The sequence below is a fragment of the Microtus oregoni genome, unplaced genomic scaffold, assembly GCF_018167655.1.
Source record: "Microtus oregoni isolate MIOR12 unplaced genomic scaffold, Mior012 000032F_ref0000030, whole genome shotgun sequence".
Classification (NCBI taxonomy): Eukaryota; Metazoa; Chordata; class Mammalia; order Rodentia; family Cricetidae; genus Microtus; species Microtus oregoni.
This window is the reverse complement of record NW_024543091.1, coordinates 6,982,016-7,006,158: the sequence shown is the minus strand read 5'-3', so window position 1 is coordinate 7,006,158 and position 24,143 is coordinate 6,982,016. Positions and strand designations below refer to the sequence as shown.

The 24,143-nt window shown below is 42.3% G+C and overlaps 1 protein-coding gene across 1 annotated transcript in view; it reads right to left on the bottom strand.

Moving 5' to 3' along the window:
- Positions 1 to 780: 780 nt before the first annotated feature.
- The window catches only part of Impg1 (interphotoreceptor matrix proteoglycan 1), a 135,594-nt gene continuing 112,231 nt past the window's right edge, over positions 781 to 24,143 (bottom strand). Inside the window, exons 16-18 of the mRNA XM_041679368.1 lie at positions 9,264 to 9,459; positions 2,644 to 2,710; positions 781 to 986 (exon numbers count right to left, since the gene is read on the bottom strand). Coding sequence (XP_041535302.1) covers positions 909 to 986; positions 2,644 to 2,710; positions 9,264 to 9,459 — 341 coding nt within the window. The 3' untranslated portion in view covers positions 781 to 908. The remainder of the gene's footprint in view (positions 987 to 2,643; positions 2,711 to 9,263; positions 9,460 to 24,143) is intronic.

The following is a 24,143-nucleotide window of genomic DNA, read 5'->3' as shown; positions in this document are numbered from 1 at the left end:
TCACACAGTGATCATCTTTAAAATTAGAATACTTTCAACATTTAGGTTGAAAATTTTATGTGTATGAGTGTTTTGCCTGCCTTCATGTATGCAGACCACTTGCCTGCCTGGTGCCTGCCGTAATCAATTCGAAAAGGGTGTTGGATCCCCGGAACTGAAATTATAAAGAGTTGTGAGCCGTCTTGTGGGTGCTGGGAACTGAACCTGAGTCCTCCGGAAAACCAATTGTTTTTATTGAGCTATAGCAACAAGTGTTCTTAACCACTGAGTCATCTCTCCAGTCTGCCCTCACCCCCAATTAAAAAAAAAATGACATGATGTGGTTATGTGCACATGAGTACAAAGGCCAGAAGAGGGTGTTTGGGTTCTCTGGAGCTTGAGCTGCCCATGTATGTCAGCCACTCAATGTCGGTGTTGGGATCTAAACTCAGGTCCTCTGAAAGAGCAGTATACACTTTTAACCATTTTGCTATTTCTCTAGCCCAAATGACAATCTTTTAAATGTATATTCTAATGTGTAAAAGAGCCTGCCTGATGCCTGAAACTTCACAAGCCATAAAACAAGGTGCACTTGTTGGAAATAAGCTTTAATTAATAATTTAGAGACAGAAAGACACCAACCTGTTTTTTTGTTCTTTCAATTTGAGTACCATCCAAAAATAGTCAAAATGTGTTCCATGATTGCTTTGAGTTTTGACTAAAATAATGCCCCGCCCATTTAATCAATTATCAAATGCATGACTATTATAGTTGAAGCATGTTGCTTCTCAGTGTTATCTACATGCCTAGCTTCCAATGAACATATCTGCCCCCATTTTTCAGGAGCTAACAGAATGGATGCACTTCTCTTTAAGGAAGAAAGTTGCCTTCCAACATACTCTAAAATATAATATATATGTTTTCAGGCTTTAATTTCCTTCCCAATCCTGATGGTCAGATTCTTCAAGTCCTATAGCAGTTAGGTCAGAATTTCTTTTCTTGGCTACCTGGAAGAAAAGAGTTGTATTTTAAGAGTCATGCAAGGTCAAGTCAACAGTTAATTTTGGTTCAACTTTCATAAGTGGGTGAGAGGGTGGGCTTGTCATTTAGGAAATCTTTGAAGGGTCAGAATGGCTTCTGTTTATTATCAACTTTAAAGCCCCCTGGGACTACATTCCTTCATTGCCAGGATGAGCATCTTTTGGAGCAGAGATGGCGAATAGTCTGTGCAGGAACTTCACCCCGGTTCTTCCCATTTACAGAGGACAGCACTAATCTAGTACAGCAATTTTTCCTTAAGGAACATATACGTCCTTCAGCAACCACAATGCCGTAACCTTGGAGAAACAGCATTGATGCTTCATGTTTGTTGTTACTGTTCATCTACTTTTTTTTTTTAACTGTGAAAACTCAGTTTCTTTTATTCCCTGGGAGCCTTCATTTGACATATGGCCCTTAATGCTCTCTGGTATTTTAAGATTTAATTGGTGTTTGCTTCATCCTGGAAGAAACATGTTTTTTTCTTGATGTTAGCTCTATTCTCAGGAGGTTGACAGTTGAATACAGTTTCCCGTAGGAAAGCAAATCACCTCTCAAAGTAGCATCAGATTTTATCAATATCAGATCCTATATCCTGTCGTCATTTTGTGGCGCTTATCTGAACTTGTTCTGTTTCTTTAATTTTCCTGGTTTCAAAAATTCAGATGACACTCCTCATTCCCAGTGTGCAAGTGAATAAAAATTATTATTCCTCCTAGTCTTATTGCTACAGCGTCCTTGATTGCATGTCAGCTGGAAAGCACTGCAGGTGCAGGCCTGAGGAATAGGTGTTATTGATTGTCTCTAAAGTGAGCACTGGTTGCTTTCACTGATTAATATCCAAGACTTTGTATAATTTTTAAAAATAGGTAACTTGGGAATAAAAATTTCCAATATCTGTCCCCTCAAAGTTTTTTTTTTTTATAAAAGGAATGTTCTGTAGATTGTGGATGACCAGACTAGATCACTTTTTTTAAATAAAATGATCTTGATAAAACGGCTTGTATTTTATAAAAGAGACAAGTTTTTGAAGACTTTCTGAAGTAGCTCACATTTCACAAATAAGGCTGCTTCTACATATTTTTCTTTTTTTTTTTTACTTTGGGTGATTGTTATTTGAAATAAAAAGAAAATGAAACCAGCGGCGACTGTTGCGTACCATCCTAGCACTCTAGAGGCTGAGGCAAGAGGATGAAAAGCTAAGACCGATCTGTGCTGTATAGCTTATTTCACAACAGAAAAAAAGGAATGTAAGAATAACTTAGATGAAATTACTCAGTGACACAAATATTACTCTGAAAATTTCAGTTTTGCAAAACAACAGATTACCGATCCATTTTTTTTTCAAGACAAGATTGGGAATATTATAAAATACTTAGTTTATTCCTGTAATTTCCTTATTTTGTCTGCACATTCCAGTTGATGAGTGTTCTGTCTCTCTCCTTGCACCAGGGAAATACCTCCTCCCACCCACATTAAATTTTGAAAGGCTACCAAATAAAGAATAGATGCATTATGTATCTCCATTAAATTTTTTCTAAAAAGGTACAGAACTGGTTCTATTTTTTTTTCCTCAAAATTCAGACTTCTTCAAACCAACATGTAAAAAAGAAAGTACAATTTTACCTTGTTTTTCTTACGTAGCTTTTTGACGGTAAGTTGGTGGGCTTGATTTGTAAAGTGATCTGGTGGCCTGCAAGAGAAAGCAACAGTGTGATCCCCTGCGTCCACAGTGAGAGCAGCTACCTTCCCCTGCTGTTTTGGATTTGAAATTGTAACCAGCATAAACAGCTAGTATGACCTTGCAGGTGCAGTCACTGGAGTGTTGCCTTACAGATGGCTTATTTTGGGGGCGCTGATCTCAGAAGGGTTGACGGAAGTTCATGAAAAAGATAGGAGAATAAATTCTTCATGCACAGGGCAGTTATTCAAGTCCAGCTCTGAATTGTGACTGCTCTAAGTACTCAGAGCATTTTGTTCACAATGCTGTTTAAGAAAGAATTGATTGTAACTACTGTATATAATTCCAGACTTTATTAGATTATGCAATTTCCATTCATAGTATATATTTTCACTTTATATTTTTCATCATAAAATGGGGTACACTACCTGGAGGACATATTTCTATGTAGGTTCCCTTAAAAGTAGACATTTATTTCTTCTAATCTTTTAAAATATGTATATGCTTTGCTTCATTTCTTTATTTTAATTTTTTTTAAAATTTTTTGACAGCTTATAGCATTGTAAAACAGAGTTTTGTACCTGTCACCCTCTGTCCTCCTGTCCATGTCCCCCCCTTTCTGATGAAACCCCTCCATCCCTGAGCAATGATATGTTTTCTCACCCTTGGTGAAAATCACATTTTGATAGTTCTTTTTCAGGAGTGTGCCCAATGTATCTGGGTATAGAAAGTAGAGAGGCTGATCTGGTCTAAACTTGTTTTGGGTGCACATTGGTAAGGTGAAATTGTGTCCTCTGGTACATCTTCAGAGATAATCTCCTTCTTACCATCTTATGCATAATTAGGTGTGCATATGATTAAAATCAGATGAGATGGGACATGCATAGTAGGAAAAGTAAAATTATATAACCCAATCTTTCAGTCAAGATAGAGAACCACCCAAACTATGCCCCTTAGTTGCCAGCTCTTATCTTGGATTCCATAAGAAGAGGCTCAGGCTATAGCCAGAGAGCCTTGAGTAAGCTCATTCATGCAACCCATTGTCCATTTTAACAGTGTATCCCTCTAAGTCACACAGTTGCATTACCTTCTGTAAGTCTATGTGAACGCTTATTCCCAACTGTTTTGGTAAGAGCCCAAGAACCTAGAAGCGCCTGGCCCAGACCATAAACACCAATAATGAAAACAACGATGTAAACATCAGTGTGTACAATTCTTAGTGAATAGGTGCAACTTTAAAAGTAGAGTGCCTGAGTCAAACTGAAATTCCTAGAGATGCTGTCAAGCTTTTCTTGGACAGGGATGTTACTGAAGTGCAGATTCATCTGCTGCCCTCTGCTCCATATTATCTGCACTGGGCATCATCAACCTTCCTGCCAAACTCGTGGGCAACACATAGGATCCTAACAGTGCTTGGTCATCCCTGCCCACAGCAAGACTGAGCATCCTCTGTAAGTGGTCTTTGGATTTCTTCTGTGATCAGCAATTCTGTATCCATTGCTCATTTTATCATTAGGATGTTAGTCTTTTATTGACACTCTGAGTCACATTAAAATAGACAGTAACTTGTCTATAGTCTAGTCTATATTTTTCCTTATTCTTATTGTCTGTTAATTTCATTTTTGACCCTTCCTTGCCTATTGTCCAGGGAAATAGTAATGTCTTCTGGGGTTGGTATCTAGTTAGCATGGCCTTTTTAGAATATAGAAATTCATTTTGATTTATAGGGAGGGAGTCTGGGAACTAGAATTGGCTAGTCTTGAACTTGCAGTGGTCCTCTGACTTGGCCTCTGAAGTGCTGCGCCACCATACCTGCTTCAAAAGTTATTAAAAACATATTTTTCCATGCTTAGATAGCTCTGCTTATGTAAATGGGAAGCAGCTGTACTTGAGGCCTGAGCGGATTGTTCATTCCTCCCTTGTTGATCTGTACTGGTTACTAATTGAAACTCCCTGGTGTAAAAGGATCTTTTTGGAAGTTGCCTTTGTTCTGTTATCACCCATCTTGGTGTCGCAAATATTGTTTCTTGTCAGTTTGCTATTCTACAGAGAAACACACATTGCTGTATTTTCCCATCTTTCTTCTCTTACACGTTCTCATTTCCAAAGGAGCTTTAGAAACAGAATGTCAAGCCCATAGGAAACCGTGTTTGTGCCTCATCTTTAGTGAACACAGACAGCAATAGAGTATCATCAGCTTCACTTCTATGGGTGGATACCCTGCGCTGCCTGTTCTTGGGGGGAAACTTTGTGATAGTACTTCATGGTCTCAGTAACCTCATGGGTGGTCTCTTTCAGTCTTATCCCCCAACAAGGAAGACATGCATGATCTCTTGCCATTTCTAACTCAATTACTAAAGTGTACTCTTAACCATGATCTGACCCCAGGACATTGCTTCCTAGTCAAGTTCAGGTACTTATTTTAAAAGTGTTGCTGTTCCTAATGGAACAGGGTGAGGATTATTAAAGAAGTGAAGAATCTCTCTAGTTTCTTGCAGATGGAGTTCTGGGCATTAGATGGCCATGTGCCCTGGTAGCCCTGGTAGCCACTTGAGAGAGCAAAGGGGGGGTGAGGAAACCAGAGCCACCTGCTAGCCATCTCACACATTGATAACCAGCATTTAGTTGTGTATCTGGAGGCTGTGGTTGAGAAAGGCTGGCTGTGTTCCTGAAAGTGGCCTGTGACTGGCCTATACGGAAGCCCTTGAGAGCAGAGGTTGCTTCGCAGAGCTTTTCTGGGTATCACTAGACACCCTTGTGTGTCCTGATTTCTCCTAAACATACATTGATATCTGATCATATTTTAGTCCCTTCTCATGCCCACTGAAGAACTTCCTGATGCATTCTGATTCAGGTAGAAATCACATTACAACACTTACAAAGAATGGACTACTGTAATCATTAAAAATAATACCATAGAAAATACCTTATGACAGGAGGAAACACTTGGGGTTAAAAACCAAGCCGATTAAATCATACATTAAACCCCATACACTAATAGTGAAACACTTCAACACTGCACTCTCACCACTAGACAGGTCACTCAGACAGGAAATTAACAGAGAAATAAGGGTACTAACAGATTTTACGATTCAAATGGACTTAACAGACATCTATAGAACATTCCATCCAAACATAAAAGAATATACCCTCTTCTCAGCATCTCATGGAAACTTCTCAAAAATTGACCACATACTAGGTAACAAAGCAAACCTCAACAAAAATTGGAATAACCCCATGTATCTTATCAGATCATCATGGCTTAAAATTAGAATTCAACAGCAACCCTAATTTCAGAAAGACCACAAATACATGGAAATTAAACAATGCTCACCTGAATCATCAATGGGTCAAGGGAGAAATAAAGACTCATAACCATGATTTTTAAAAACTTCCTAAAATTCAAGAAAAATGACCACACAATATACTGAAATTTATGGGACACAATGAAAACAGTGTTAAGAGGAAAGTTTATAACACTAAATGTCTACATAAAGAAGCTGGAAAAATCCTACACTAGTGAGTTAACAGAACACCTGAAAACTCTAGAACAAAAAGAAGCAAACTTGCCCAGGAGGACTAGATGGCAGGAAACAATCAAATTGAGAGCTGAAATTAACAAAATTGAAACAAAGAAAAAAATACAAAGAATCAATGAGACAAAGAATTGTTTCTTCGAGAAAATCAACAAAATATACAAGCCTTTGATGTAGGAGGGTCATCTGTCTATGTGCTACTTTCATTGGTCAATAAAGAAACTGCCTTGGCCTTTTGATAGGCCAGCCCTTAGGTGGGTGGAGTAGACAGAACAGAATTCTGGGAGGAAGAAAGCAGAGTCAGGCAGACACCATGCTTCTCCTACCCAAGACAGATGGTGGTTAGACTCATGCTGGTAAGCCACAGTCAAGCAGCAATATACATTAATAGGAATGGGTTAATCAAGATGTGAGAGTTAGCCAGTTAGAGGCTAGAGCTAATGGGCCAGGCAGTGTTTAAATGAATACAATTTGTGTGTTGTTATTTCAGGTGTAAAGCTAGCTGTGCTGGAGCCAGGCTGGACGAAAAGCAGGCCTGCTCGCCTCATCACTACAAAACTTTGTCCAAACTAACCAAAAGGCAGAGAGAGAATATCCAAATTAACAAAATCAGAAATGAAAAGAGGGACATAACAACAGACATGGAGGAAATCCAGAGAATCATCAGGTCATATTCAAAAGATGTACTCTACAAAATTGGAAAACCTAAGGGAACAGCACAGTTCTCTGGATAAATATCACTTACCAAAATTAAATCAAGACCAGATAAGCAAATTAAATAGACCTATAACTGCTAAAGAAATAGAAATAGTCATCAAAAGTCTTTCAACCATAACATCCCCAGGGCCAGATGGTTTCAGCGCAGAATTCTACAAGATTTTCAAAGAAGAACTAATCCCAAATACTCCTTAAATTGTTCCACACAATAGAAACAGAAGGAATATTGCCGAACTCTTTTTATGAGGCTACAATTACCCTGATACCCAAATCACATAAAGACATTACTAAGAAAGAGAACAACAGGTCAATCTCACTCATGAACACTGATGCAAAAATACTCAATAAAATACTGGCAAAAGGAATCTAAGAACACATCAGAAAAATCATCCACTATGATCAAGTCACCTTTATCCCAGAGATGAAGGGATGGCCTAACACAGGAAAATCAGTCAATGTAAACATAAAAACAAACTGGACACAACTAAACAAACACACGATCACATTAGATGCTTTAAAAGCTTTGAACAAAATACACATCCCTTCATGATAAAGGTCTTGGAGAAAGCAGGAGTACAAGGAACAAACCTAAACATAATAAAGACAATATGCAGCAAACCAACAGCCAACATCAACCTAAATGGAGAGAAACTCAAAGCGACCCCACTGAAATCAGAAACAAGACAAGGTTGTCCACTCTCTCCATATCTATTTGATATATATAATACTTGATGTTCTTGCTAGATCAATGAGACAACAAAAGGAGTTCAAGGGGCTACAAATTAGAAAAGAAGAAGTCAAACTGTCACTGTTTGGTGATTATATGGTAGTTTACATAAGTGACCCCAAAAATTCTACCAAGGAACTTCTACAACTCATAAACACCTTCAGTAATGTAGCAGGATACAAGATTAACTAAAAAAAAAAGCCCTCCTTTACACAGATGATAAATGGGCTGAGAAAGAAATTAGAGAAGTATCTGTTGTAGGAGGATACTTGTTTGTTTCCAGCTGCTCAGCCCTGAAATAATCATACAGAAACCATATTAGTTGCAATACTGTTTGGCCAATAGCTTAAGAATATTTCTGACTAACTCATATCTTAAATTAATCAATCTCTATTAATCTGTGTATTGCCACAAGGTTGTGGCTTACTGGGTAAAGTTCTGGCATCTGTCTCTGGTGGGGCTACATGGCTTCTCTCTGACTCCACCTTCTTTCTTCCAGCATTCAGTTTAGATTTCCCTGCCTACCTCTACTCTGACCTATCAGGCCAAGCCATCTTCTTTATTAACCAATGGTATTCACAGCATACAAAGGGGAACCCCACATCCTTCACAATAGCTACAAATAGCATAAAATATCTTGGAGTAACTGTAACCAAACAAGTGGAAGAACTGTATGAAAAGAACTGTAAATCTTTGAAGAAAGAAATTAAAGGAGACACCAGAAAATGAAAAGATCTCTCATGCTCTTGGGTAGGTAGAATTAACAGTAAAAATGGCAATCTTACCAAATGCAATCTACAGATTCACTACACTGCTCATCACAATCCCAGAAAAATTCTTCAAAGACCTTGAAAGAACAATAATCAACTTTATATGGAAAAACAAGTCAATCTGGTTCCATGTTTTGTTAAAAAAAATTCTTAAAATGATTTAACATAAATATGGACACCAAGAGAGAACACATGATGTGATGAGCGGTGCTGTACCCTGACTTCTAACTTTGTAGGTTGTTTAGATTTATTAGGATAGATGAATGCTGTTGCACGTGTAAACAGAATGCCCCACGTCTCTCTCTGTCTCTCTCTCTCTCACACACACACACGTGCATGCGCACACACACGTACACATGCGTGTTGAAGGCAGTAAGACAGCTCAGGTCTTTCTTGTTTCCCTGTACAGGGCTCAAGTGTGACACTTGAAATGCAGCCCCAACTGTTCTTGTCCCTGCCCCACCTCTGAGTCAGAGGCAGGACAGAGAAAGGTGAGAGAAGTATGTTTCTGATTTCCTCCTTCACCTACAAAAAAGTCTCTTCTCTCTCACTAACAGCACACACAGCCCTGCAATAGCATCATTTGGCCTTCTTAGGTGCAATGCATTCACATTTATAATGAGGACACATGAAGGAAGCTCTTCACTAGTAGGATCCCTGTTTTGTTTTACACATAAATAATCTACCTCCAAATATCCAAAAGAAAACCTGTGATTGGTGGCCTAGAGGAGCACATGAATTTATCCACACGGTAGCTTTCTCATACTCTGAGCAATGGATTCTGAGTGGGTCTGTGGTCTACTTGCTTGACCTACCTGCAAGGAGCTGTCTGTCCTCGGCTGACCTCGCAAGCCTTTCCAGGGGGACAGAGATTCAGGTCTTGGTAGTCCAGGGTCCCTTGGCTCTCATGGCCCTGTCTGCAGCGACACTCTGCTTCCTGTGTCCACTCATTCTTTACACACCAGGCAAATTTGCCACAGTCCAGGAATCTGCAGGGATCCGCTTGATCAGCTGCCAGAGACAGGGCAGATTTTGGTAAATGCATGGGTATCTAAGTAGCATGGCTAGCAGCAGTTAAAGGTGAGAGACCAGTTGTATTTACCATTGCTCCATCTTGGAGTGGGCTGCACTGTAATGGTAATTAGGCTGGAGGAAAATGAGAAATACACTTTGTATCTTTGATAAATGAATCTAGACCAGGGTGATAATATATTTAGCTTCACTATAATTATGTGCAGACTTTGGAGCACAGCAAAGTCATCTGGAGGCCTTGTTCAGAGAGATTCCTTCAGAAGAGGAATTATAAATCGAGAATATCTCAGGATGCTTCAATCTGGGAGCACACTGGCCCTATCAGCCCGCCCTTTGCTCCTATAGACCTGACCCTGAGCCCACACCAAAAGGACAAATGGTCAGAGTCCCCAAATACTGGCGACAGAGCTGCAGGCAGCCATCAGATTGCTGTTCTTTCTCCATTGAAAGGGATTTCTTTTTAATCCTATTACTGTGTCCATTATGTACACGAACGAGCCCAGGGCAGGCAGCCATGTGTGAAACCACTCTTTCCCGAAGTCCTGGAAAATAATTTACACAGTTAATTCTATATAAGAAACCCAATTTGTAGTCCACTATGAGTTTAAAAGTGAAGATGAATTTGGAGCCAAGTCAACCTCTCAGGATTGGTTTTGACCTGAAGGTTTAAAATGAGGGCCCAGGAGATGACTCAGTGAGAAAAGCACCTGCCCCAAGCCCAGTGACCCAAGGTCAAGTCCCTGGATTCACGTGGTAGGAGGGGAGTACTGACTCTCCTAGGTCTTCAGCTCGACCTCTACGGGCGCCACAGCATACATTCCCCCCCCCCCCCCAGTATACATACATATAAATAAAATGTTACAGAAAAGAATTAAAACTAGTTTCTCTTGCATGTTTATGACTGGGAGAGATGTGCCCATCAGAGACAGCAGGACTGGCAGAAACAGAGAGAGAGGAGGAGAGCAGGAAACCCAGTTAACAAGGAGAGGCTTGTGAGTGGAAGGGATTAGGGTTAAGCCAGAGAAGGCATTTTAACATCATTTCTGAATGCCACACTAAGGTGTCTGGACTTTTTAAGAAGCCACTTCCCCATTGTCTCTGTCTGTGACCTTAGGTATTTGCACATTTTAGGCACTCGGGGGATCCACAGAATGCTTTTGCCCAAGGGAAGAGTATTGCCAGGGCCCGCAATGTGAATCCTGCTCCACCTTTACTGAAGGTCAGAGAGTTTGGGCTTATTTTTGCTCTTTCAAAGTTGTTGACAACAGGTGTGGCTATAATGAAGAGATCCTGACCTAGGGTGTGGTTAGTTAATATTTTGAGTTTAGAGGTGGATTCGCATCACCTTGATCAGAGGTCAGACAACTTAAGCCTTTTCCTGCTTTTTTTCAAGGAGATTGGCAGGGAGTGACAACCTGCAAAGCTCTTAGTCTATTCCTTATATCATGTTAATGAAGTCTGTTACCTCTCCTCTCCTCTTTTGGAGTGGAGTGTACAAGCATGTGGAAAATAAACATGGGTGATTTCAATATTCACTGAATTTCCCTCTCAATGCTGTTCTGTGTTTCTGTCTTTTATTTCTCCCATATCTCTGTTCCTTTTGCTAAATAATTCTAATCCTCATGCTCCTACCCTGGAATGTGTGAACCCTAACAGATGTCACCCCAATGTGTGGTTTACAACAGACTATGATCAGAAATGCACAGTAGAATATGAAGAATTGGAACTTTTATGCATGCCTTCAGAAACCCTCTGGTCTAATATTTCCCCAATGGGAACATTTATATTAACATATATTGAATCCTGCTGAATCAGGATTCAATATACTTTATACTAAAAAGAGTCATGCTGGCGAAATAAGATTTTTAGAAAAGCTATATGACTATTGATGGGAATGTAAATTTGTGCAGTCATTATGCAAAACAGAATGTTGGCAGCCCCCTTCCAATTAAAAATAGAACCATCAATGACCCAGCAATACCATTTCTCGTGTTTGTATGTGGTGGTTTGGTCCCTACAGGCTTATATATTAGAATGCTTAGTCACCAGGGAAGGGAGCTGTTTGAAAGGATTAGAAGGAGCGGGGGTGTGGCCTTTTTGGAGTCGGTTGGCCTTGTTGGAGGAAGTGTGTCACTGGGAGTGGGTTTTGAAGTTTCAGGAAAGCCCCCACCAGGCTCAGGGTCTCTCTCTCTGCCTGCTGCCTATGGATCACTATGTGAAGCTCTCAGCTCCTTCTCCAGCACCATGTTTGCCTACATGCTGCCGTATTCTCTGAAATGAAGAGAGAGGACTAAGCCTCTGAAGCTGGGAGCAAGACCTCAGTTAAGTGCTTTCTTTTATAAGATTTGCCTTGGTCCTGGTGTCTCTTCATTACACTAAGACAGTACCCAAAGAAAATGAAGTCAGTATATTGAAGAGACATCGGCAACTGCACATTTATTGCAGCACTATTTACAGTGTGCAACCTAAGTGTCCATCAACTGATGAATAGAGCAGTAAACACACACACACACACACACACCACACACACACTCACACACTCTTTCACACACACACACACACTCACACACTTACACACACACACACACACTCTCTCTCTCTCACACACACACACTCTCCCACACAGACTCTCTCTCACACAACACATATACACTCTCTCTCTCACACACACACACTCACACACACACACACACTCTCACACACGCACATACACATTCATACATACATTCTCTCTCACACACAGATGGAATACTATTCAGATGTAAAAACAAGAAATTAGTCTGGAGATATGGTTTAGGTCTTAAAAACAAATGCTACTTTTGCAGAGGACCTGAGGTCATTTCCCAGCACCCACACTGGGTGGCTCATCACCACCTATAACCATAGCTCCAACAGATCTGATGCCCTCTAGGAGCCTCTGTGGGCACCTGCTCTCTGCCCTCTCTCTCTCTCTCTCTCTCTCTCTCTCTCTCTCTCTCTCTCAGTAAAAAACTAAAAAACACACGAAATCCAAGAAGTCCTTTCATTTGTAACACATGATCAAACCTGGAGGACATTATGTTAAGTAAAATAACCAGGCACAGAAAGACAAATACTGCGTCATCCTACTTACCCATGGGGCTTAAAAGCATTGATCTTGAGAGTAAAGCAACGATCGCAGAGATTCTGGGAATGGTAGGTCAGAGGGAGGGGCGGGGAGAGATTGGTTCATAGGTGCTAAGTTGCAGTCAGATGAGAGGAGAAAATTCTGTCTTATGACACAGTCCTGTGACTATTTTGTCTCTCAAAATAGCTAAAAGAATATTTCTAATATTCTTGTCATGAATAAACAATAAATGTTTAAGATAATGGGTATATTAATTGTCTTGATAAGAACTATACACACATACACACACACACATACATACATACATATGCTGAAAGAGTACATTGTGTCAGTAAATATGGACAATTACTATATGTCAGCCAAAAATAAAATAGGGATACAGTGGCATGCACCGGCACTCCTAGCCACTTGTGAGGTTTTACTTAAACTCAGGATTTTGAGACCAGCCTGGATAACACAGTGAGACCCCCATCTTTAAAAAAAAGCAATAAAAAAGAAGTTAGAACAAAAGTATTTTACACAATAAATAACAGCTCCCGCATTCTCTTTTATCTTGTATCACCCCTTTCTATTTTTGCTTTCTACTTTCTAAACCTCACAGGTCATCAATAGACTGTGTCTGCTGTTACTGTAACTCTTCAGTAACTAGCAATTAGCAGAACAAGAAGCTGTGAAGGTGGGTGGGTTGAGAATCAGGATGCTCTAGTCTCTGGGTTCCTGCCTAACACCCCCTTGTGCTGGGAGGCTCTGAGCGAGGAAGATGAATGTGACCAACCCAGATGTTTGGATAAGAGAACGCCCTTAAAACAAAACAAAACAAAACAAAACAAAACAAAACAAAACATGATTTGAGTCTCCCAGCAATGCAGGCTGCTGAAGTGTGAGGTCGTTCAGCTCTGTAGCTTTCAGATGTCACATGCAAACTAGCTTTCCTGTCTTGTGCTTCTCAAGGCTAACGTGTTACGGAACGGTGTCACTGTTGAGGCAATAACTCGAATTTCCACTGACAACCCAGATGATTATATATCCAGGACCTGCTTTAATAAATCACAAATGCCAGCAACTTTCCATGCATTGTGTGCTTGAAAACAGAAGCCAGTGGGGATGGGGCGGGGTCTTGGAGGCTCTGCTTCTTTCTCGGCCATAGATATTTAACTTAGAAAGTTGACCCGAAAAAGAAGAGGCGCTTCCCCTCTGAGGCCAATAGCAAAGGTGTGATAACCAAAGAGTGTGCCTATAAAAGAAATGTCTCTTCTTATTTTTTGCCATAATTTCCTTTTGTCCTACCAGGCAGAGCCTATGTATCATTAAAGATGTACAGGCAGCATTGGGGCAATGGCTTTAGCCAAAGTTGGGGTTCCCGAATCAGACATGAGGGGGGAATAAAACCATTTTATAAATTATTTGGTATCCTCGTGTTATTTATTCAGGACTAGTCAACAGAGAGGAAGTCGCCAAGCTTAGGTTTTGTTGCAGTATATACCTTCCTAGATACTGAGATAATACCCATTTATTTGACAAATATCAATGTGGTCTTTCAAAACATTCAGCACTAAGAATTGGTATGGATAGTTTTCTGTCAACTTGACACAAGCTAAAGTCATCTGAGAGAACCTCAAATAAGAAAATGCCCCTGGAAGATCAGGTTAGGCAGGTCTGCAGGGCATTTTCTTAGTGATTGATGGGAGAGGGCCCAGCCCATTGTGGGTACGGCCATTCCTGGGCTGGTGGTCCTGGGTTCTATAAGAAAGCAGGCAAGCCATGAGAAGCAAGCCAGTAAGCAGCACCCCTCCATGACCTCTGCCTCTGCATCAACTCCTGCCTCTAAGTTCCTGCTGTGTTTGAGTTCCTGACTTCCTTCATCAATGAACAGTGACATGAGGTATAAATCAAACACTTTCCCCTCCCCACATCGCTCCACCACAACTTGCTTTGGTCATGGTGTTTCCATGGTGTTTCAAGGCAGCAATAGAAACCCCAACTGGGATAATAAACAATTTTTATTTTGCTCATATAAAACATTTACATCTCAGGTAGAATTTTGAAGACAGAATGTATGTTAGAGACTTTCTAGACTAACTTGGTCACTTAGCAACTGAAGACGCCGAGACTTAGTGAAGTTGGATGTTCCTGAGAGCATGCCTGTTTGTGCTTAGGTCTCTAAGTGGTTCTCAACTCTGTCACCTCGTGGACTGTGTGACATGATCCAAGGAAGGGCGCAGCCCCGAGGCAGATGTTGGGGAATTTGCTCATATGGCAGATGTTGGCAATCACAGTTAATTAGTCTCCCAACAGAGAGATTATGCACACAAGACTAATTTCAGAAGCAGTTCTCACAGCTCCTTCCACTGCATCATCTTTAAAGCATCATCCCAAGGATAATCATACATGTGTAGCAGCAACCTAGAATCCATTGTCTTGAGGTATAATTTCTCGATGGCAAAATGTGTTAATAGTCTATCTTTACCCAGTGTGGATGGTTCTTCTGTGCACATATGCTAACCTCTCAACGGAGGCAGTCCAGGTGAGAGTGTCGGTAGCTATGCGTGTGCAGTGAATGTTCAGATCCATCTAGGCACCTTGAGGGTTTGACCTAGTGTTTAACATCCCATGTGGATTCTCACCATAGGCAGAGAACACTCATGCCATTGTTTAAGAACACAGAGATCATGACCTGGAACCTCTAGCTACCTCCGGAGCAGAAGCATACATTGTCAAGACACATAACGGAATTGGCACTGTTCCAAGCACTTTTGACATCTTTATTAATACTTGCAACAACTCTCTCTCTCTCTCTCTCTCTCTCTCTCTCTCTATATATATATATATATATATATATATATATGATATTCTCCTCTCTCAATTCCCCCTTTCCCTGCGTAGTTCAGGGTTTTATAGAACGTGGCAATCCCCCTGCCTGAACCTCCTGAGTGCCAGGCTTATAGGTGTGACCCATCATGCCTGGCTCTGACACTACTTTCATACTTCAGTCAGCAAGCATGTGCCAACAGCAAGATCCATCTCTATAACATTTGGTTTTCTATATTGTTCAAGTGGCTCAAATGCAGGGCTTCTGTGGCACATGCTTCAAGGCCCCATGGAGTTGAGAATGTGTGAGTGTGGAGAGGAGCCCCCTCTGCATCAGCACCTCCTCTCACTGGCTGATTCGGGCTTTTGCGAATACTTCTGTTGAAAAAAGACTCCCCAACTAAACGGTAGCTTGCCAGGCTGCCACACTCTGTCATGAGGTAGACCATTTCTCGTAGGAAGCATGAAAGCTCCATTTTCTTTTCATCTGTTTCGCATGGCAGCAATGAACACAGTTTGAATGGGTGCACTGCTGTGCAGGACCTGGAAATATTCCTATCTTCTGAGCTTGTTGGTTTAAGCATATTTTCTGTATCAGTTCCCTGGATTTGCTTACATAATGTACTTTGTATGCACTTCAAAGATCCTGAAAAGCTCCCCCAACCTGCTTGGTGAGGAGATGCCTCCTGCCTCTTCATTATGCAAGCAAAACCACCTGAGTGTTCTCTACTGCCTAGAACACTTTGAAGCATTTTACACTTCGTGTTTAGAAGATTAAGGATGATAGGGCTGGAGGGCAGCTATTGGTCAGCTGGTAAGAGCATTTGCCACGCTTCCAGAGATCCTGGGTTCAGTTTCCAGTACCTTGTGGCTCACAAACATCCATTATTCCAGTTTCAAGGAGTCCCATGCCTTCTTCTGACTTCCTAGGGCACTAGGTATGCCATCTGGTACACATTCATATAATGTAAGCCAAACATTCATACGTATAAGATAAATACAGCTAAAACACTTTTAAATTTTAAAAAGCACGGAATATTTGTGTCTTCATGAAGATCACAGGTCCTTAATGGTCCAAGACTCTCTTTTTTCAAGTTTCTTACTGGCCTCAAGTGAGTTCATTCATATTCTTCAGATCTTAAAATAGAGTTTTCCTGCTTCCCCTGGCCCCCGAGGATCTTTCACCACTCAGGCCTCCAGAGGGCTTCCATTGCATCCTGCCACCTCCAGGACATCCTGTTTGCCTTATTTAGTACTGACCATCTTTCTCTTCCCAGAATTTACAAAAGCACTGCCTTGTTGTCATGACACATGCATGCTGGGTAGAAAGCAAGGCATTGTCTTTTGGGCCAGATTCAGGGTGAGATTTCAGCTGGAAAAAAGTCAGCCTTAGTAGTCCATTACTCTCATCTCTGGGGAAATAGACAAAACAAGAGGGGGAGCTTAGTGGGGGATGGGAGAGGTCATTATAGAAAAAAGGGAGGGAGGAAGAGAAATAACAGTAAGGACATCCTTCATGTAAGTCTGTATGTATACATATAGAGTTTAAATGAAGTCCTTCTTCTCGGGCTTACTTCCCCAAAGAGCCTTAGACTATCTAACAAAACCACACATACCAAGCATGAGGAATCCTTTTTCTAGTTGTTGGCCAAGGGAGTTCAAGAGACTCCTCAAACAGCATGGGCTATTGCTGTTGCTCTTGGTCGCCTCCCAGAAGTTGAAGATAGTCTCTATTGCTAAAGACACCAGAGTCATTGGACATGAAATCTGGAGGATCTAAACTGGATCTGCTCTGCAAATCTTCTCCCTGAGGACTCTCATAGCCCTCGAAGGTTCTGTCTAAGCTCCTCTGGGAAAGAACCATCAACAGTTCTACCCAGCTTGGCACCTATGAACCACAACGACCAGCACGGCAGGATTCCTGAAAGGGTGAAAGACAACGGCATTCATATCTTGGTGGTGACCAATAGCTCTCTGATTGGACTCAAAGCCTGCTGACAGAAGGGAAACTGTGCTTGTATTAGACACCTAGCGAACTACACACGACCAGAGAGGCTGTGGGTCTTAGAGGCGATCCTATTACTATTACTTTCCTACATCAATATAACTCCCAAATGCATTCAAAATACCTATCTTTATGGACACAGATATGTGTATGGAGATATACTTATTTGTTGGGCAGTGGTGGCACGAGCCGTTAATCCCAGCATTCAGGAGGCAGAGGTAGGCGGATCTCTGCGATTCCCAGGTCAGTCTGGTCTACAGTGATTTCAAGGACAGCCAGCGCTATTACACAGAGAAACCCATCTCAAAAAAACAAAAGAAAAAAAAAAAAGATACACTTATTTTGGCTCTCACCCCTCATCAAAGAAACTCTCCTCTTTGCAGTCAATAGAGACCATTGCAAAAGTCCACACGCAGTCAAAAGAGAATAACCAACTGTCGTGTGTCAGCCTTAACAGACACATCTATGACACCATTCTGTACCCAAGGCCGTTATTTTAAAAGGGAACAAGTGGGTACATGGATAGAGATGGAGAGATGGAGGGAGGAGAGGTATGGGGGAAAGGGGGTTTTGATCCTACTTCATGTTCTGGCTTTGTGGGAGCCTAGCCAGTTTGGATGTTCACCTTCCTAGACATGGACGGAGGGGGGAGGACCTTGGACTTTCCACAGGGCAGGGAACCCTGACTGCTCTTCAGACTTGAGAGGGAGGGGGAGAGGAGTGGGGGAGGGGGAGACCGGCGGGAGGAGGCGGAAACTTTTTTTTTCTCAATAAAAAAATAAAAAATTAAAAACAATAACAAGAAAACCATATAGAAAGAAAGAAAAGAAGGAAGAGACGAAGAGAAGAAGAAAAAGAAAGGCAAGAAAAAAGGAAGGAAGGAAGGAAGGAAGGAAGGAAGGAAGAAAGAAAGGAAGGAAGGAAGGGAAGGGAAGGAACCAGGTTTCTCTTGTATTGGCTTGGTTCATTTTTCTCCCTTCAAAGCCATAAAATACAGTGCTCACTAGATGGCGCTCAAAAGCAAAAGAAGTAATGAAATGGAAGCGACCAAAGTGATTTTTCTCTTTTTAAAACCAGCTCCGCGCGGTGGGGAGCGGTGGAGAGACGCGGAGACTCCAGGAGCGCGTGGGGTGGCATACCGGCTCCAGGGATGCTTATGGGGCTATCGCTGCTCCGGGATTTCCATGGACACCTGACTCGGGGATGCAGTGCACACTCCCAGGGCCGTCTGTTCCTTTTTCTGGATCCCTTGCAGCGTGATCTCCCCAGCCTGGGTCTGAGAGAGCAAGTTGAGACCCAGAGCTTGGAGCCACCTCCAAACTGCAGTCGGCACCACCGCGGCCCTCAATACTTTTGGGATGAACGAAGATAATAATTGTCTTTCAAATTAGAGTAAAACCAATAAACCCAGGCCGGGTGATATTCAACTCCAGATCCATGAATTTTTACATGTAATTCTAAAAGCCCTTATTACTTAGTGTTAATATTCATCAAGTCTAAAGGAAATCCTAATGAATTCTCTGTATTCTGTCCCTTTGTCAAAGCTCGGGGCTTAGTGGCTAGTACAGCAGATAAATCTCTCCAGCTAAGGTCTGAGATACGGTGGTGGCGTTCCTACCTCCTGACACAGGCCCGACTTGAGGACACTATAGGGTAGTCTGTACCTTCGGAGGGCAGAGTCCTGTTGAGCCTTTCTGGGTTGCAGTGAGAGACCAAGAATTAGCGGAGGGTGGGAGAGCCTATTTTTAGGCCTGACTGACCTTGGGGGATGGGAAAAGGAATGTCTTGATGTTCATGAGATGGTTGGTGTGTGGAATGGGCGGCACAGATTGAAACTGAAGTGGTCTCGGATGTGTTTGGCAGAGCAGACAGTGCGGGGTGGGGGGCCCCAACAGGAAAGAGTTCAGTGGAAAATCATCTCAGGAGGCAAGGGACGCTCTGCGTGATCCCAGGAAACAGGGTCAAGCTCACAGGAGGCAAGTCCTTTCATAGTAGGGCTCACTAGGTTGTGAATTTGGTTCCCGAAAGTAACCAATTTTCGTTTTCAATCTAAAATTATGGCACAGTGATATAGGGAATTGCATTCGGAGAAGTGTGGGCTTTAGTAGAGTTCACGGAGGATTATACTGCAGCGTGGTCAGTAGACGACTTCCCAAGAGTCCATTCTGTAGAGTAGGCTACAGACAAAGGGTGCACACGGACTGTCTTTAAATTCCAGCCACTATGCAATTGGGTCATTTTGTGACAGGCTCTTATTATTTTTTCCCCTACACAGTTTCTCCAACAATAATAAAGGAGTATAGGGATTATGCCTACTCTGTGTATTTATTAAGATTAAAAAACAGTGTCAATTAGTACTTGCGATTAGTATGGGTTTTATTGTCTTTGTTGTGTTGAGTGTCACCTACCTCCTTCTCAGTGGTGACTACTGAGCAGGAATCTGGCAAGCAGCGCATTTTATTGTGAGCGGGAGTTTGTTGATCCACAGTTTAGCTGAAAGCATCTTGGATGGCAGCCTGTAATTAATTCTGACATTTGCCATTTGCCAGCCTCGAGGTCTGCCTGGATGTGAGGAGCCTTCTTAGAAATTCAAGGGGGTGGGGAGTTGTATATGGTTTCTGCATTCCTGAGATCTTCAACTGGCACAATCAATTGGTATAAAAGCCCTACATGCTTCTGAGGAATTTTCATAGCTGCCGAAATAAAAGGCGACTCTCTTTGCTGGAGATGCTGGCAGAATACAGAGCAATCTGTGATTTATTCTGTTTTTCAGTTTATAAATCACAGATACTTTTATGAATCACTGACCCATTTATTTGGAAAGTTTTCAGAGGGGAATAGCAAGGCCAAACACAGTCACAGTAGTGTTAGCTATGAATTTGGTCTCACGGAGTGCCTCTTTTTCAGAGAGCATGGACTGATTTGAATATGGAGTACCAGGCCGGCGAGTAGCACGTGGGAATCTTCAGGCTGCTGTTGTCTCACTTCATTTAGGTTGGTCTCAAACTCACTCTGGGAAGGTGGGGAAGTCACTCACTTCAGAGGGAAAGAGTAGAAGAACCCTGTGGATGATGTTGATGCTCCCCTTTCCCCCCAACCTCACCAAAGTTGTGCCTCTGACACGGCTAAACCATTAGCCTGCTTTTGCCAAGTGTTTGGATGACCACTGACCTGTTCCCTTACATGACCACAGCTGCTGCCACTGCTCCCACCAACAGCATCCCCTTGCTTCCTTCTGGCCTCCCTCCCGCTCTCCTTTGTGTGGTGCTGGGTTTGAGGCAGGGGCTGTACCTCCTGCTCTTTCTTTGCTCGCGATCTCATTGCCCCATCACAGTTTCTCACTGCTCATTGCTAGTTTTCTTTTCCTCTCAGGGCACTCCTTGCCCTGGTTCTGCTTTACCTGTTTGCTGGCACTGCTTCCCATGTGTGCACTGCCAGGCTGAGCCTCTTTCCTGACCCCTAGAAGACGGCTTTCCCTAGGGAGCGGTCGGTTCACCTAATTCCCATTTCCTTAGCACTGGAAAACACTCACTCACTATCTTTTTTTTAAACTTTGCTTCCTTAATCCCAAGGGATCTTATTAGTTTTGTATTTCCTTTTGTATTTAAATTTAAAAAAACTCACCGTAGGCACCGCTCTTTGTAGCTATGTATTTTTGTTAAATACTTTTCAAAAACGTAGCATTTTGCGAATGATAGACTGCCTTTAGCATACTCAGAGGACTGTTTGGTACTTCACAGACATTTGAGTGTTCCAAAATGTGTTAAAGTTTAACTCTAAAAGACTTTATATACAGGGAGAGTCTGGGCACGAAGAAAAAGGTACGATACCAACATGGATTCAGGCCGATCTGACAGGGCTCTGAGGTGACCTCACTTTCTGTTCCTTCTAGCCAGAGTCCCCCTTTCTCTCTCCTCTGTACCACAGCTGCCACCATACTGGAGTAGCAGTAGTACCCTGAGTCTACCAGACATGTCTGCACTTTCCTCCCGTCCGTCTGAAATAGTCCCTCCGTCCCTCCTTTGTGTGGATTGCTCACATCGTAGAACCCAGCTCTTTTCTGTATTGTGACTCTTGATTCCACTCTGTTTCCTGAACCTCTGTAGAGTCAGGTTTCTCCCTTGTCTCTGTCCTTCATTTTTCTTTGTCCTTCTGCACTGTTAACATCCAGATTATGGTTCCTACCAGTTTCTAGTAAACCTTTTTGTATTTGTTTCTATGTCTCTTGGTAGGTAGTTGGCTCTTTGATGGAAGAGATGGAGTTAATTCCCCTTTAGATCTTGGTCTCCCTAAGAGCGTCGGGCTCTTGACAGATAACTTGCAGTTGTTTCTGAGTGTGTGGAAGGACAGGAACCCATGTCTTGCTTACAGAAGCATTTACTTACTTTTCCGTAATAGGCAAGAAAAGGGCCGGAGGGCGTAAGAGGTTGCATAACTGCTGATGGGTTTGGAAAAGTTACTCAATGTTTGGGAATGGAGAGAAGTGGCAACCTGACCTTCAGGACTGTGTGAGAAGCCGGGCAGAGCTGCCAGGCCCCACCCCGTTAGATGTCCGCCTTTGTACAGCCTGCAAGGCAGGGATGTTTAGTTCTTTAAACATTTCTAAATGGTTAGATTCTAAGTAGTTATGTAAGTACTTACATAATACTTTCAGTGTTTCCTTTTGGCTTGCAAAGCTGAAAATGTTTATTCTCTGGCTCCTGGAGACAAACTTTGCTAGTGTGTGGAAGACAGTTACTTTGTTTGACTCACTATTTACTATTGATTACGGCCTAGACATTTTACAGCTCTGTAAAGTTAGAAGTTAACACATCGAGGACCATAAAGCTACAGCGGTTCACTTTCTGGTTTATAGTTACAGTCTTATTTTCACATTCTCTTTTGTTCCCTGGCTGTAGAAAATCTGTTTCAATAGCCTCTCTCCACAAGCCTTGCCAGCCTAATGACTCTCTCCGAAGTTAAATGAAACTTTAGCGCATGCTCCCTATCTCTTTGTATGGCAATTATGGCTTTTATGTTTTGAGGGAGACTCTTGGTGCAGGTGGGAGAGGCAGGGTAGGTCAGGTGGTTTTTGAAGCCACCTTAGCAGGGTGGGAAAGCCTGGCTGTATATAGAACTGGCTTATATATGACTTTTCTCAACAAGATAGTGGAGGGAGGGGAAAGGGGATAGAAATTCAGAAACTCAGTGTTGTTACGGAGTGTCGGGCTGTCTTGCCTGGGAACAGTTTAGACTCACAGGATGCCTTTTCTACCTCCCAGCGAATGCTCAAATGATCAAGAATAGAAGCAAAGGGGTCTCCTTTATTTGCCAAATGCGATCTGGAATCATTAGGGCCTTTGCTTGTCAGTGCTTGCAGGCCTTTCTCCCTTCAAGCTCCTGGACCAACACTCTTGCCTGTCAGCTGGCCTTGTCTACCTGAACAGACCACACGAGCAGTCCAGCCAGGTGAGTGGGAATCCAAGCCCCATTTACACTTGTCTTCATTCAGGAGCATTGTCTGTGAGATAGCCGCAGCTGGGTGTAAGAGGAGGATACTATGATTTGCTCGCCTGTCAGTCACCAGGACAGCTTCTGCTCAAATACATCGCTGAAAGGCGCAAACCTGGCTTAGCTAGTCATTCTGTAAAACTAGGGGCAAAGAGCTGCCATACTGCTAGATGAGAAAGAAAGTGATTGGCGAATTCCACTGCACGCTTTCTCTACTCTTTCAAAAATGTAGACATTTATTTATTTCTTAATAGAAATGGGAGGGGGAATATAACATCGCCTCTGGCTTCTGTCCGCAGCACGACAAATTATAATAAATTATAATAAAAATATTTGTTTATTTCCCCAAACTAAAACTGTACAGGAGGCTACTGATAAGATGCTTTACTTACAATAGAACTGGACTTTTTTTTTTTTAAAAGAACAATGTTTTAGTCTTCATGTTTTATGTTTTTATAGGACATACAAATTCACGGAATTAAAAAAATTAATGTTGAGTTTTGGGGTTTTCGGAGAACTATTTCTGTGTTCTATATTGAAACTAAGCTGTAAATGGGCAGGAGGGGAGGGTCACATGTGAACGAGGGTGGTCTTTGTGTGTCTGTCAAAGTGTGGACCTAGTTGCCACTTGCTTTTGGCTCTTTCCTAACATCTGCCACATCCAGTGACAGTCTGTCCTCCTGTGTCATTGCAGTGTGGGTCTCCCCAGCCCTGGCCCTCGCTGTTTCTAGCTGCTCAGGCACGGCTATCAGCCCACTCATTGGCCAGTTTGTCAATGTAGAGGCTTCAGAGGTCTCTGAATCTAGTCCTACATTCCCTCCTGCTCAGGTGGTCGGGTCTCAGTGAGCAGAGATTTAAAAGGAATCATAGTTCTCTTTGTCTGGCACCAAGCCAAGCCCATAGAAACTTGTTTGAAATCTGCTACATAAGAAAATGGCCATTAAAAGGCATGTTTGAACTCAAAAGACCTATTTTTGATGCCAACATAGTTTAAAGATGTCCTTTCTCCACAGTTCCTTTGGGCAGGGCTTGTCAAACGTAGACAGTCATGTGAAGGCGGATGGATGCTCACTAGTTCAGAGATGGTGTTCAAGGTCTGGTGAGCCACTCAAATGCACGCTTGCTGGTTCCCTCCGTGAATCTGCTCTTTGCCTGTGACGAGATTGTTGAGGATCCACAGCTATGAGCAAGGGAGTCCACTGGCTCAGGCAGGGCTGGTCCCCCAAGACTGCTCCTGTCTTTGTCCATCTGCAT